This window comes from Trematomus bernacchii, unplaced genomic scaffold (genome assembly GCF_902827165.1).
Source record: "Trematomus bernacchii unplaced genomic scaffold, fTreBer1.1, whole genome shotgun sequence".
Lineage (NCBI taxonomy): Eukaryota > Metazoa > Chordata > Actinopteri > Perciformes > Nototheniidae > Trematomus > Trematomus bernacchii.
In genome coordinates this window covers 25001-40086 of record NW_022987861.1, presented here as the reverse complement: position 1 = coordinate 40086, position 15086 = coordinate 25001, and the positions used below count along the sequence as shown (strand labels likewise).

General features: G+C 43.2%; 1 protein-coding gene across 1 annotated transcript in view; it reads right to left on the bottom strand.

Annotated features, from left to right (window-relative positions):
* cdc27 (cell division cycle 27) overlaps nt 1-15086 on the bottom strand; it is a 35205-nt gene that overhangs the window by 13252 nt on the left and 6867 nt on the right. The window contains 5 exon segments of the mRNA XM_034113525.1: nt 288-460; nt 10880-11060; nt 11926-12025; nt 12151-12260; nt 13052-13151. Coding sequence (XP_033969416.1) covers nt 288-460; nt 10880-11060; nt 11926-12025; nt 12151-12260; nt 13052-13151 — 664 coding nt within the window.

Below are 15086 nucleotides of genomic sequence, written 5' to 3'. Positions count from 1 at the left end.
CAACAAACATTATGACATCATCATTCACCTCCAACAAGATTATCATTGTCATTACTACAGTGCAGAAGGGGTCAGGTGTGTCGTCTGTGTTACCTGTGTGTCAGGTGTGTGGTACCCGTGTGTCAGATGTGTGTCATCAGGTGTGTTGTACCTGTGTGTCAGGTGTGTGTTACCTGTGTGTCAGATGTGTATCATCAGGTGTGTGTTACCTGTGTGTCAGGTGTGTGTTACCTGTGTGTCAGATGTGTATCATCAGGTGTGTGGTACCCGTGTGTCAGGTGTGTTACCTGTGTGTACTCGGCCAGTTCAAAGTAGGCCCTGCCAATGTGTGTGAGGACCCAGCCGGTGTTGTAGTGGGGGGGGGGCAGCGAGCTCAGGATGTTGATGGCTTCTCTGCAGTAGTAGGAACACAGTGCCTGGTAACCACGCCCCAGTTCCCGTAACAACGCCATCACGCTGTCTGTACACAGGAAACGTTTACAAAACATGTCAGTGTGAATTCCTGTCCTCCTAGCCACTTCCTGTTTCCAATCCAACTTTAATTATAAAGACATTTAAAACCTCCAGATCAAAGTGCTATACAGATAATTACAGAATAAACAAAAACAAATTAAGGTAAGAACACAAAATAATAAAAACTATAAAAATTCCGAGAAATGTTGACGGACTGAACCTTGGGTGCGCGTCCTGATGCAAAAATCCCCCCCCGCTGAGTAAGTATTAATAGCATTAGTTGTATTGTTAAGGTACAACAAAGAATATCCATTCATTTTAGCTCACTTTTAGCCGACTATTTTAACTGTTTACATTTTTGGATTCTTGTCCCACATTCCTGCATCGTTTCTGAACATCTTTAGATGCCAGTGAACAGAGACAGCCTGTCAGAGAGTGCATTGACAATATTGTGCTGCATTATTGCTTCCAAGTAAAAAACTGTAACTCCAATCAGCTAAATATCCTACCAGAGTATTTAGGATACAGATGAACACCTGAGGACTCGGTCTGATATATGTGTAAGTCCATTTGATTAAATGAGCAGCATTTAATGCGGCGCGGCCATGACAAGTTTCCCTACATTATGATAACCAAATTAGAGAGTGAAAATTGTGGCCAGCCGAGCAATAGTTGGAAAAAAACTCTTCAGATTTTACAGCTCCTCTCCCCTCTAGCCGTGATGTCACTCTTAACTCTCCCACACACACCCATTATAACATGTGAAACAGTGTGACATTGTCACAAAACGTAAGCGGCGACTACGTGAGAACTGTACTAGCTATCAAAGAATATCCAATTAGTCTAAGGCCCCGTTTACACGGAGACGGAACGGGTGTTATCCGCTACAGTTCTCTATCGTATGGACGGTTCGTTCACACGAGGCCCAACGGAGCCCTCAAACGATAACGGGTCCCAAGGTGGGTACATCTGCGGACGGAACGCTCTGGGGGGTCAAACGGCTCTGTGTGTACGCCCGATACGCCATAGCCCCGCCTCTCCCGCTCACCCCCGTCATTGCTGATGTGTTTCGCCAACAACAACAACAACAGTGTTCTGAGTGTTTCGAGCCAGGTCCCGGTATCTCGCAGGACAGTGCACCCAGCAGGAGCCTCCAGCAGAACCCCACGCACGGCAGAGTTTCCGTTGGCCGGTAATTACCGGACTATGACCGGTGAAATATGCTGAAGACCGGCAACTCTAAATCTCGATTATTGTTTAAGTGTCCTTTCACACTGTGGAGGCTATTTTTATATAACATTAGAAAGACTGATTCTTACATTATAAGCTTATTGTGCTCATTTTATGTGGCTGTGACTTTGGAATAAATAGACATCTTTAGCCTGCAATACAGAGTAGCAAGGTCAGGTGCAGACACTGGAAGAATACAAAGAGTTATTCATAAACAGGACATCACTCCGGCCTTGAGCTTTGGGTGAGCTCCGCTCCCACACACAGCTAGGAAGCAGCCTTATGGAGATTCCACTGTTTCTGTAGAAACCAGGGATGCAAACTCATCAGGTATGAAAAAGGTGACAAGGATCCGAGCCCCCCGACCCCACGGACTAACAGGATGTTAGCAGTCAGAACAACTAAAGCAGTTAATAATAACAGAAACGCCAAAGAGTCACATCTAATAGAAATATATAAAAGCATTTATTTTAATTGTGTAGCAGTCAGTTTATAATTTTGGCAGCTCTGTTGAGCATTTTGAAAATGTATTGTCATGCCTCTGTGCAAGGCTTAGTCTTTCTATCTTTATAGCCAGTGGTGTAAAGTAACTAAGTTCATAAACTCAACAAGTACTACACTTGGGTACAATTTTGAGATACTTGTACTTTATTTAAGTATTTCAATGTTTTGCTACTGTGTTCTTCTACTCCTCTACAGTTCAGAGGTAGATGGTGTACTTCTACTCCTCTACAGTTCAGAGGTACATGATGTACTTCTACTCCACTACAGTTCAGAGGTACATGGTGTACTTCTACTCCTCTACAGTTCAGAGGTACATGGTGTACTTCTACTCCTCTACAGTTCAGAGGTACATGGTGTACTTCTACTCCACTACAGTTCAGAGGTACATGTGTACTTCTACTCCTCTACAGTTCAGAGGTACATGGTGTACTTCTACTCCTCTACAGTTCAGAGGTACATGGTGTACTTATACTCCTCTACAGTTCAGAGGTACATGGTGTACTTCTACTCCACTACAGTTCAGAGGTACATGGTGTACTTCTACTCCTCTACAGTTCAGAGGTACATGGTGTACTTCTACTCCTCTACAGTTCAGAGGTACATGGTGTACTTCTACTCCTCTACAGTTCAGAGGTACATGGTGTACTTCTACTCCTCTACAGTTCAGAGGTACATGGTGTACTTCTACTCCTCTACAGTTCAGAGGTACATGGTGTACTTCTACTCCACTACAGTTCAGAGGTAAATGGTGTACTTCTACTCCTCTACAGTTCAGAGGTACATGGTGTACTTCTACTCCTCTACAGTTCAGAGGTAAATGGTGTACTTCTACTCCTCTACAGTTCAGAGGTAAATGGTGTTCTTCTACTCCTCTACAGTTCAGAGGTACATGGTGTACTTCTACTCCTCTACAGTTCAGAGGTACATGGTGTACTTCTACTCCTCTACAGTTCAGAGGTACATGGTGTACTTCTACTCCACTACAGTTCAGAGGTACATGGTGTACTTCTACTCCACTACAGTTCAGAGGTAAATGGTGTACTTCTACTCCTCTACAGTTCAGAGGTACATGGTGTACTTCTACTCCTCTACAGTTCAGAGGTAAATGGTGTACTTCTACTCCACTACAGTTCAGAGGTAAATGGTGTACTTCTACTCATCTACAGTTCAGAGGTACATGGTGTACTTCTACTCCTCTACAGTTCATAGTTACATGGTGTACTTCTACTCCACTACAGTTCAGAGGTACATGGTGTACTTCTCCTCCACTACATGTATTTAATCCCTTTAGTTACTTCACAGATGTGGATGAATGATGTGAAATATAATCAAGTGTTAAATCAGACTTTAGTTCCACCTGGAGTAAATCCACAAGCTACCCTGCAGTATACAAAGTCATTCAAACTAGCTGCACCTTTACCAGCTTTGAGAACACTTTCATGATCAATCATTATAAAACATATCATATATATTATTCTGAAATGGACCAATCTGCACAATGACTACTTTTACTGTACTTTCACTATATTTTGATGAGAATACTTTTCTACTTTCACTTGAGGAACATTTTGAATGCAGGACTTTTACTGTAACAGAGTATTCCTACACTCTGGTACTTCTACTTTTACTCAAGTACAAGACCTGAGTACTTCTACTTTTACTCAAGAACAAGATCTGAGTACTTCTACTTTTACTCAAGAACAAGATCTGAGTACTTCTACTTTTACTCAAGTACAAGATCTGAGTACTTCTACTTTAACTCAAGTTCAAGATCTGAGTACTTAGATCTTGTACTTGAGTAAAAGTATGAGTACTTATACTTTTACTGTCGCTACTTTAACTATATTTTGATGATAATACTTTTGTACTTTTATTTGAGGAACATTTTGATTGCAGGATTGTTCCTACACTCTGGTACTTCTACTTTTACTCAAGTACAAGATCTGAGTACTTCTACTTTTACTCAAGTACACGATATATACTTATACCACCTCTGTTTATAGCCTATGAAAAAAACTATTTGGAAACGAAGGCTAAAGCTAATGTTAGCAGATAGTGACAATGTATGCTAGTTAGCTAGCTCAACGATTCCTTAAAGTGGACCTATCATGCTATATTATAATAATATAGTGTAGGACCATACCTATATAAGGCATATTTATACTTTTCTGTTTTCAAAATACCAAACAGATCATGCATTTTAGCCATGCCTCATTTCGCTCTATTTGCACTTTTCTAGCTCTGTTTTAGCAAGGGCTGATTCAGTGAGAACAGCACCATCTACAGGCCTGGCATATGTACTACAGCGTCTCCAGCGCTTTCGAACGGCAATGGCCGTGGCTGTCTCCTCCTGATTGGTGGAGTTGGCCCAATAGCCGTAGCGCCACCGTCCTGACGTCAGGACAGTGTTCAAATCTGGATCAGTTTTTATCAGATCCGTTGCAGCCCCTTTTTTAGAGATTTGGGTATGGAGGAAAATAGAGAGGGTTGTGTTTTCTGACACTTGGTGAGTTCCCTGGAACACCGGGGACACATATTCATGTAGAAAAGACGTACACAAGTGCATTTTGGACGGAGTCCTTGACCAAGTGAATATATGTCTTTTGCTCTCTCATAATAAATAGTTAAACTTAGAAGTCGTCTGTCTTTCCTGGAATTTTGAACACAAGAACACGCAGGCAGACATATCATTAGCTAGAACTAGCTAGATTTGATCGATATGGACATAAACGCGAGTGAAGTCTAATCGGACAGGAGAGAGAGATCAGAGATCAGCTGACGGAGACACGCAGCTCTGCATGATCACCTGCAGCTCCGCGCGCTGTGATGGAGCGGTGAGCGGAGCAAAACACACACTTCAAGGCCCGGACACACCAAGCTGACACCAAAGAACTGACACAGACGGACCCCCGACTGTTGTGTCGCCTCGCGTCTCTGCGTCTTGGCCATGTGTCATACTGGAACACACCGCAAAGACTTCAGCCGACGGCCAAGTAGCACGTACGAACTGCGCATGCGTGAGTGGTAAAACCACGCCCCGTAAAACTCCAAACAAGTTTTGTGAAGCCGCCATTTTATTATCCTCGCATTAGCATTATTAGCATTAGCATTAGCCCAGAAACGCAGAGAGACTAACTTATGGCCTCACCCCACACATACACACACCCTCCCGGTCCTCCCGATGGCCAGTCCGGGCCTGCCGGTGAGCGTGGAAGTGTGGTCTGCCTCAAGCGGGCATCAGGAGCGGGGCTGTCAGCATCAGCTTGTAGACGGTGTTTTAAACTCGATGCGCTCTGAAACTACGGGGCGGCCGAGGACAAAAAATACACATGCGTTAATCGCGTTAAAATAATTAGTGGCGTTAATTTTTTTTATAAATAAAAATGTTTTCAAAGGCACAGATACATTATCAACCTATGGATCAACAGTTGTAGCCTTTTCTTTTTCGTTTTAATGCCATTGAACACGTCTTTTGATCAGATTGACAGCTACGGTGAGACGATCTGCCGTAAAAGCTCCGTAAAGGTACGTGTTGTGATGTCTGTGTTTGCTTCCCCTGTCGCAAGTTCGGATCGCTCAGTGATGATACTATACCTATTATAATCTGTGGAGTCTCATCTTTAATCGGATATATTGTATGTGCAGCTACGATAAGTAATAAGGGTATCTTTATCTTGAGTTGTGTGCTAAAGCGCGTTAGCATTTTTTCGCTTAGTGCTAATTCAGAGGCTTGGTATTACCCTTGTGTTTTGTTTTGGTAAAAATGGTTCATATCTTCAGTTAGCTGAGATTCTTCCCGTTAATCTGGTGCTACACATTAATAGTTTCATAAATGTTAAGAAGCCCTGAGACATTGTCTCTCGAGGGAGGGGTCCAATGGGGGGACCGTCGTCCTTAACCTGTTCCACTCTGAGCCTGTTTTTCAGGTCTCAGGCTCGAAAATGACATTCCCAGAACAAATGACCATATCTTCCCTTCTAAAAGGGTTAAATTAATAATCTTTTCTCAAAGTAATGATAAACCTGTGAGTTGGATGTAGAAGTGTCAGAATCAATATAAATGTTTTTTATTTTAAAGAAAATTCAGATTTTACATAGTAAAAAACTGTAAATTATAGTGTCCGTCCAAAAATTATTTTTTACAGATAGTGAAAACTACCCTTGGATGATGGGTTAGTAGACTAAAAGCTTTAGGAATCCAAAGTACAACATATAATAAGTACCCTGTATCAAGATTGATGCAAAACAAGTGAAATTTGACCTTTTTAGAGAGATTTAGCCAAAAACTGGGCCATCTGGGGTCATTTGGGTGGATTTGACCTATCTCTGGCCCCCCTTGCTCGATCTGGTTGGTTGACATACCCTTGTGACCGTTAGAGCCAATAGAATCGAAGGAGGAGACTCACATAGACACACATTGTAAAGAAAAAATGTTGCCGCTTCGCGTGTGGAAAGCGAAACTAAACTGGAGGAATGTCTCCTTCTGGAGTTTGGAAACTAAAACGCAGTTGTATTGCTTATGGATTATCAGAAATAATTTCAAAGAAGGCACAGACACATAGGATGAACCTATGGATTAACTGCAGCATCGTTTTTTTATCGTTTTAATGCCATTGAAGACCACTTTTGACCAAGGTAAGATATATTTACATGTTTAGCTTCTTGGCTCCACATGTGATGATGTACGCTTTCGTTTAGAGCGTCGCGAATGTTTATCACTGAGTGTTGAGGTGGGCACCGTTAGATTCAGTGTCTCCAGGACACCAATAAATAGTGTTTGGTTGTGCATCTAGGATAAGTAATAAGGGAGTTCTGAGTGAGTTTAAGTGCCTTTGTCGGTCCCGTTTTTTCGATCGAGGCTAATTCAGAGGCTGAGTGCTAGCATTGTGGGTTTTTTTTGAAAAAAAAAATTAAAAAGATCAGTTAGCTGAGTTTCTTCCCGTTACATGGATATAACACATTCATAGTTTTATTCAATATTAAGATTCCTTAGACGTTGTTTCCTGCAAATGACGCGTTTATCCGCCCGGTACCGGGGGGAAGGCGTGAAACAGGTTAAGAGGTTAAGACCCTTTCCATACATTTTAAGACATCATCGCCACTTCGAGTTTTAACCGGTTACCTTGGCGACACACTTTACCTCACATTTACTATATACAGTATTGATTGTCCTTCCTCCTTATTTTCCAACCATTTGGACGCAAACTTGCATTTCCCCATAACGATGTTGTTTAACCTGTTAACGGGAAGAAACTCATCTAACTGATCATTTTTATTTATTTTTCAAAAAAAATAACACAACCCTAACCCTGAGCCTCTGAATTAGCAACGAGCGAACAATGCTAACAGATTACTGCACCGAAAGTTACTCACAAAACCTTATTATTTATCTTTTCTCCACATCCATGACATCGTTTCACATCGTGAGGTGACACAGAATCGAAGGGTACCCTCATTATCACTCAATTATACGAAATTGCGACGTTATAAACAAAAACAGACATCAAATGTGGCGCTAGGTAGCTAAAAATGCTAACATTTTACCTTGTCTATGTAGTCTCTCCAAAGTGGTCTTCAATGGCATTAAAACGATAAAAAACGCTGCTGAAGTTAATCCATAGGTTCATCCAATTTGTCTGTGTTCCTTTGAAATGATTTCTGATAATCCATAAGCATTAAAACTGCTTTTCCGTTTCCAGATGTCAGAGCTAGAGTGTAGGTTGCTCTGATGCAAAACTACATGCGCGAAGCCCCCACCTTTTTGTTTTACAACGAGTGTGTGTGGGGGAATCCCCCTTCGATTCTTTTGGCTCTAACGGTCAGAAAGAGGTGTCAACCATCAAAATCGAGAAAGGGGGGCCAGAGATATGGAAAAAACCATTTCCACCCAAATCACCTCAGAGGTGGAGTTTTTTTTGCTAAACCTCTCTAAAAAGGTCAAATGTCACTTGTTTTGCATCAATCTTGATACAGGGTACTTATTATATGTTGTACTTTGGATTCCTAAAGCTTTTAGTCTAGATTACCATCATCCAAGGGTAGTTTTCACTATAAGTAAAACATAATTTTTGGACGGACACTATAATTTACAGTTTTTTACTATGTAAAATCTGAATTTTCTTTAAAATAAAAAACATCTATATTGATTCTGACTTTTCTACATCCAACTCACAGGTTTATCATTACTTTGAGAAAAAAGATTATTAATTTAACCCTTTTAGAAGGGAAGATATGGTCATTTGTTCTGGGAATGTCATTTTCGAGCCTGAGACCTGAAAAACAGGCTCAGGGCTAAACAGGTTAACAACCGGCGCGCTATCAAGCAGCCAGTGAGCGTGCGATGTCCCGTTCAGATGACGTCAAATCCAACGGGATGCCATAAATAAACTACACAGAATCACACTACACACCTACGCAATGATTACATTCAGGCAGACTGTAGAATACAACCTCTTTGGACCATTTATATACTTATTGAAAACAAGCTACAAAATGTAATACCTTGGAAAATGCCCTTTAATACTTTTTAATAGCCTTCATTTTCGCTAAATTGATTTATTAACTTTGAATACTTTTTAAGACCCCGCAGACACCCTGTATTATATAGAGTCGTTATTAATTTGTTTCAAAGCTCAATAAATAACAAAGAAGACCTTTGACCGGCACTTTTCTAATTTTGTCCGGAAGATTTAAACTTTAACGGACATGTTGACCGGCGAAAGAAACTGAAACTCTGCCGCACGGTCCCCTCGTCCCTTGGAAGAGGCGGAGAGGTGGGTGTTTTTCATCTGCTGGTGGTCTACCGGGGAGATTGAACGTCCTGCTCGGGAGCCAGGCTCAGAGTTAGTGGCAGTGGGTGCGGTGCACCTGCCTTTTACAGCAGGAGCACACGCTCGCCTCGGGGAGGGAGAAAAAGAGAAACAGAGGCCGCCGAAACAGCCAGAGCCCTGCCTCTCCCCACCTCTGCTGCTCACCCAAATCTACAGCTCCTCTACCACAACCATCAGCAACAAGTGGACATGGAGAACTACATGAACTACATGTTGCTAAATCCACCGCAGAGAATAAACAGAAGGGCAACCAGGCAACCATGGCAACCATGCTCGGGGGTCTTCTTTGCTGCTTTTGGTGTATTTTGTGGCGGAAGTACAGCGCCACTTACAGGCCCGGCATATGTACTACAGTGTCTCCAGCGGGTCGAGCGGTCTCGTGTGGACGGACACGTTTATTGAGCATGTAAACGGAATACTTTTTTTTATATCGAATTCTGTTCGTTTTCGGCTAAATGGGGTCTTATAAAGTCCATAGTCTCGAGAACCGTTTAAACTTGTAATTTTTGTTCTACGTAAAAGTATGCGGAATCTGTATGGGGTGAAAGTGGGGTGTTGTTGAGCTCCGTTCAAATGGATTTCCCATTCATTCCTATTGGGCAAATGATCGCAGTTTTCTGCGATTTGTGTGAAAAGGGCGAATTATAAAAGTCATAGCAACCCGATCCCGGTCATTCTGCTCGTTTTGATGTGTTTTTTGTGTGTTTTGTGTCAACGCTGCCGGACGAGTAGCATGACAACATTTGTGGCGGAAGAAGGAGAATAAGATGAGATAAGTATGTCGAATACTATTCTGTGTGTGGCTCCGCCAGTCACACAGAGAATAGTATGTCGAATACTATTCTGTGTGTGGCTCCGCCAGTCACACAGAATAGTATTCTGTGTGTGGCTCCGCCAGTCACACAGAGAATAGTATGTCGAATACTATTCTGTGTGTGGCTCCGCCAGTCACACAGAGAATAGTATGTCGAATACTATTCTGTGTGTGGCTCTGCCAGTCACACAGAATAGTATGTCGAATACTATTCTGTGTGTGGCTCCGCCAGTCACACAGAATAGTATTCTGTGTGTGGCTCCGCCAGTCACACAGAGAATAGTATGTCGAATACTATTCTGTGTGTGGCTCCGCCAGTCACACAGAGAATAGTATGTCGAATACTATTCTGTGTGGCTCCGCCAGTCACACAGAATAGTAATTCTGGTGTGGCTCCGCCAGTCACACAGAGAATAGTATGTCGAATACTATTCTGTGTGGCTCCGCCAGTCACACAGAGAATAGTATGTCGAATACTATTCTGTGTGGCTCCGCCAGTCACACAGAGAATAGTATGTCGAATACTATTCTGTGTGGCTCCGCCAGTCACACAGAGAATAGTATGTCGAATACTATTCTGTGTGGCTCCGCCAGTCACACAGAGAATAGTATGTTGAATACTATTCTGTGTGGCTCCGCCAGTCACACACAGAATAGTATGTCGAATACTATTCTGTGTGTGGCTCCGCCAGTCACACACAGAATAGTATGTCGAATACTATTCTGTGTGTGTGGCTCCGCCAGTCACACACAGAATAGCAGCCATCAAGTAAAAACAATACAACATTAAAAAGCAATAAAGCAACCATCTACAAAGTGCAGAACGCTCTCTGGTATATTAGTATTAGTACCTGCTGCTGCTCTCTGGTACAGCAGTATTCTCAGTAGTATTCTCAGAAGTATTCTCAGTAGTATTCTCAGTAGTATTAGTACCTGCTGCTGCTCTCTGGTACAGTAGTATTCTCAGTAGTATTCTCAGTAGTATCAGTACCTGCTGCTGCTCTCTGGTACAGCAGTATTCTCAGTAGTATTCTCAGTAGTATTAGTACCTGCTGCTGCTCTCTGGTACCCCGGGCTCTTGGGGTCCGGCAGGCTCAGACCAGGGTCCAGTCTCAGGATGTCCAGGCTCTCGTTCAGGTTGCTGCTGTTGGACGTCTTGGCTGATTTACATTTGGTCTTCCTGTTGGGGATCTTGGTGGGGAACTTCATCTTCAGCTTCTTACTGTTCTCCTGAGAAACAGTTTGACAAGTACAGTTCTGTACTGCTGCAGTATATGTGTAGTACTGCAGAACGTGTAGTACTGCAGAACGTGTAGTACTGCAGAACGTGTAGTACTAAGCCGCTTTCACACCAAGTACATAGCCGGTACCCCCCCAAACTCTGTAGTCCCTGAACTGTCCTAGCAGATCGCGTTCTCACCGGAATAAGTCCCTGAGGGAGGGTTAGGCAAAGGAAGCCGCTGATAGGGCTGCTCGATTATGGCAAAAATCATAATCACGATTATTTTTGGTCAATAATTGATATCACGATTATTAAATACGATTATTCATTAACTTTGAAAACGTCCATTTATTGAACTTTAAAACAAATTAAAATAATAATTTGAACAGTATCTGTTTAACTGTTGATTACCCTGAACGTATAATTCAACTGAAAAACCAATAAATTAAATGATACATTTGCATTTAAATAAATAATATCAAAATAATAAATACCAATAAAAAAGATCAACAAATATTTTGGAGCGCACTTCAACAAGCTACTAAACATATATAAATGAGATCAAATATGTTGCACAGTCTCAACCTAGCAAAGCTAAATAATAGTTTTTTTCGATTATGTTGTTTTTGTAATTGTGGCAGGCCAAAATCATAATTGCGATTAAAAAACGATTAATTGCACAGCCCTAGCCGCTGACGTCAATTATTTTTCTTTGGGTTCACAAAACTGGGGGTGAAAAGGTTAGCACGAACTAGGGACTAGGCCCAGATCCTTTTTGGTGTGAAACCAAATCTCCCCACCCTATCGGCCTAGTTCGGGGGTAAATACTCCGGTGTGAAGGCGCCTCTAGAGTACGTGTGGTACTATAAGTACCTTGGCAGTAGAGCTGGCGCTGGTGAACAGTCTGGAGCTTCTTCTGGGCTGAACGTTCGGAGGACCAGACATACTGGGGCTGAGCACCTGAGGAGACCCACTGACAGACAGACAGGCGTCAGACAGACAGGTATCAGACAGACAGGCGTCAGACAGACAGGCGTCAGACAGACAGGCATCAGACAGACAGACAGGTGTCAGACCTATAGACAGGTGGGTAGTTACCTGGTGTGAGGGGCGGAGGTCTGTGATTGGTTGAACGGGATTGGGAGAACGTCTCTGCTGTTACCTGTCTGACTGAAGACAGACTTTGACTGACTGATCCTGGAGACAGACTGAGAGAGACAGGTGAGGAGAGAGAGACAGGTCACAGATGAGGAGAGAGAGACAGGTGACAAGTGAGGAGAGAGACAGGTGAGGAGAGAGAGACAGGTGACAGGTGAGGAGAGAGAGACAGGTGCGGTGAGGAGAGAGGGACAGGTGAGGAGAGAGAGAGAGAGACAGGTGAGGAGAGAGAGAGAGACAGGTGAGGAGAGAGAGACAGGTGACAGGTGAGGAGAGAGAGACAGGTGCAGTGAGGAGAGAGGGGCAGGTGAGGAGAGAGAGAGAGACAGGTGAGGAGAGAGAGAGAGACAGGTGAGGAGAGAGAGACAGGTGCGGTGAGGAGAGAGGGACAGGTGCGGAGAGAGAGACAGGTGACAAGTGAGGAGAGAGGGACAGGTGAGGAGAGAGAGACAGGTGACAGGTGAGGAGAGAGAGAGAGAGACAGGTGAGGAGAGAGAGAGAGACAGGTGAGGAGAGAGAGACAGGTGCGGTGAGGAGAGAGGGACAGGTGCGGTGAGGAGAGAGGGACAGGTGAGGAGAGAGAGAGAGAGACAGGTGAGGAGAGAGAGACAGGTGAGGAGAGAGACAGGTGAGGAGAGAGACAGGTGAGGAGAGAAACAGGTGAGGAGAGAGAGAGAGACAGGTGAGGAGAGAGACAGGTGAGGAGAGAGACAGGTGAGGAGAGAGAGACAGGTGAGGAGAGAGACAGGTGAGGAGAGAGAGACAGGCGAGGGTTCAGAAGGATAATTAGAATAACAAATTCAATTAAAACATTGAGAATGAAGTGTGTGTGTGTGTGTACCTTCTTGCTGGAAACTGTAGATTGGGTTTCCATGGTAGCTGAATAGTTTTGTAAATATGTGGGGTCTCCAGGGCTAGGCTCCAGGGGCAGGATGCCAAAACTACAAACACACACAATTGAGTGCCTTGTTAAACGACTCCCCCATACAGGTGTTGTTATACAGGTGTTGTTACATTACTCACCCGTACAGGTGTTGTTACATTACTCACCCGTACAGGTGTTGTTACATTACTCACCCGTACAGGTGTTGTTAAATTACTCACCCGTACAGGTGTTGTTACATTACTCACCCGTACAGGTGTTGTTACATTACTCACCCGTACAGGTGTTGTTACATTACTCACCCGTACAGGTGTTGTTACATTACTCACCCGTACAGGTGTTGTTACATTACTCACCCCTACAGGTGTTGTTACATTACTCACCCGTACAGGTGTTGTTACATTACTCACCCGTACAGGTGTTGTTACATTACTCACTCGTACAGGTGTTGTTACATTACTCACCCGTACAGGTGTTGTTATACGGGTGTTGTTACATTACTCACCCGTACAGGTGTTGTTATACAGGTGTTGTTATACAGGTGTTGTTATACAGGTGTTGTTATACAGGTGTTGTTACATTACTCACCCGTACAGGTGTTGTTACATTACTCACCCCTACAGGTGTTGTTACATTACTCACCCGTACAGGTGTTGTTACATTACTCACCCGTACAGGTGTTGTTACATTACTCACCCGTACAGGTGTTGTTACATTACTCACTCGTACAGGTGTTGTTACATTACTCACTCGTACAGGTGTTGTTATACGGGTGTTGTTACATTACTCACCCGTACAGGTGTTGTTATACGGGTGTTGTTATACAGGTGTTGTTATACAGGTGTTGTTATACAGGTGTTGTTACATTACTCACCCGTACAGGTGTTGTTACATTACTCACCCCTACAGGTGTTGTTACATTACTCACCCGTACAGGTGTTGTTACATTACTCACTCGTACAGGTGTTGTTACATTACTCACCCCTACAGGTGTTGTTACATTACTCACCCGTACAGGTGTTGTTAAATTACTCACTCGTACAGGTGTTGTTACATTACTCACTCGTACAGGTGTTGTTACATTACTCACCCGTACAGGTGTTGTTATACGGGTGTTGTTACATTACTCACTCGTACAGGTGTTGTTACATTACTCACCCGTACAGGTGTTGTTACATTACTCACCCGTACAGGTGTTGTTATACGGGTGTTGTTACATTACTCACCCGTACAGGTGTTGTTACATTACTCACCCGTACAGGTGTTGTTATACGGGTGTTGTTACATTACTCACCCGTACAGGTGTTGTTACATTACTCACCCGTACAGGTGTTGTTACATTACTCACTCGTACAGGTGTTGTTACATTACTCACCCGTACAGGTGTTGTTATACGGGTGTTGTTACATTACTCACCCGTACAGGTGTTGTTACATTACTCACCCCTACAGGTGTTGTTACATTACTCACCCGTACAGGTGTTGTTACATTACTCACCCGTACAGGTGTTGTTACATTACTCACCCGTACAGGTGTTGTTACATTACTCACCCGTACAGGTGTTGTTACATTACTCACCCCTACAGGTGTTGTTACATTACTCACCCGTACAGGTGTTGTTATACAGGTGTTGTTACATTACTCACCCCTACAGGTGTTGTTACATTACTCACCCGTACAGGTGTTGTTACATTACTCACTCGTACAGGTGTTGTTACATTACTCACCCGTACAGGTGTTGTTATGCGGGTGTTGTTATACGGGTGTTGTTATACGGGTGTTGTTACATTACTCACCCGTACAGGTGTTGTTACATTACTCACCCGTACAGGTGTTGTTACATTACTCACCCGTACAGGTGTTGTTATGCGGGTGTTGTTATACGGGTGTTGTTACATTACTCACCCGTACAGGTGTTGTTATACAGGTGTTGTTATACAGGTGTTGTTACATTACTCACCCGTACAGGTGTTGTTACATTACTCACCCGTAC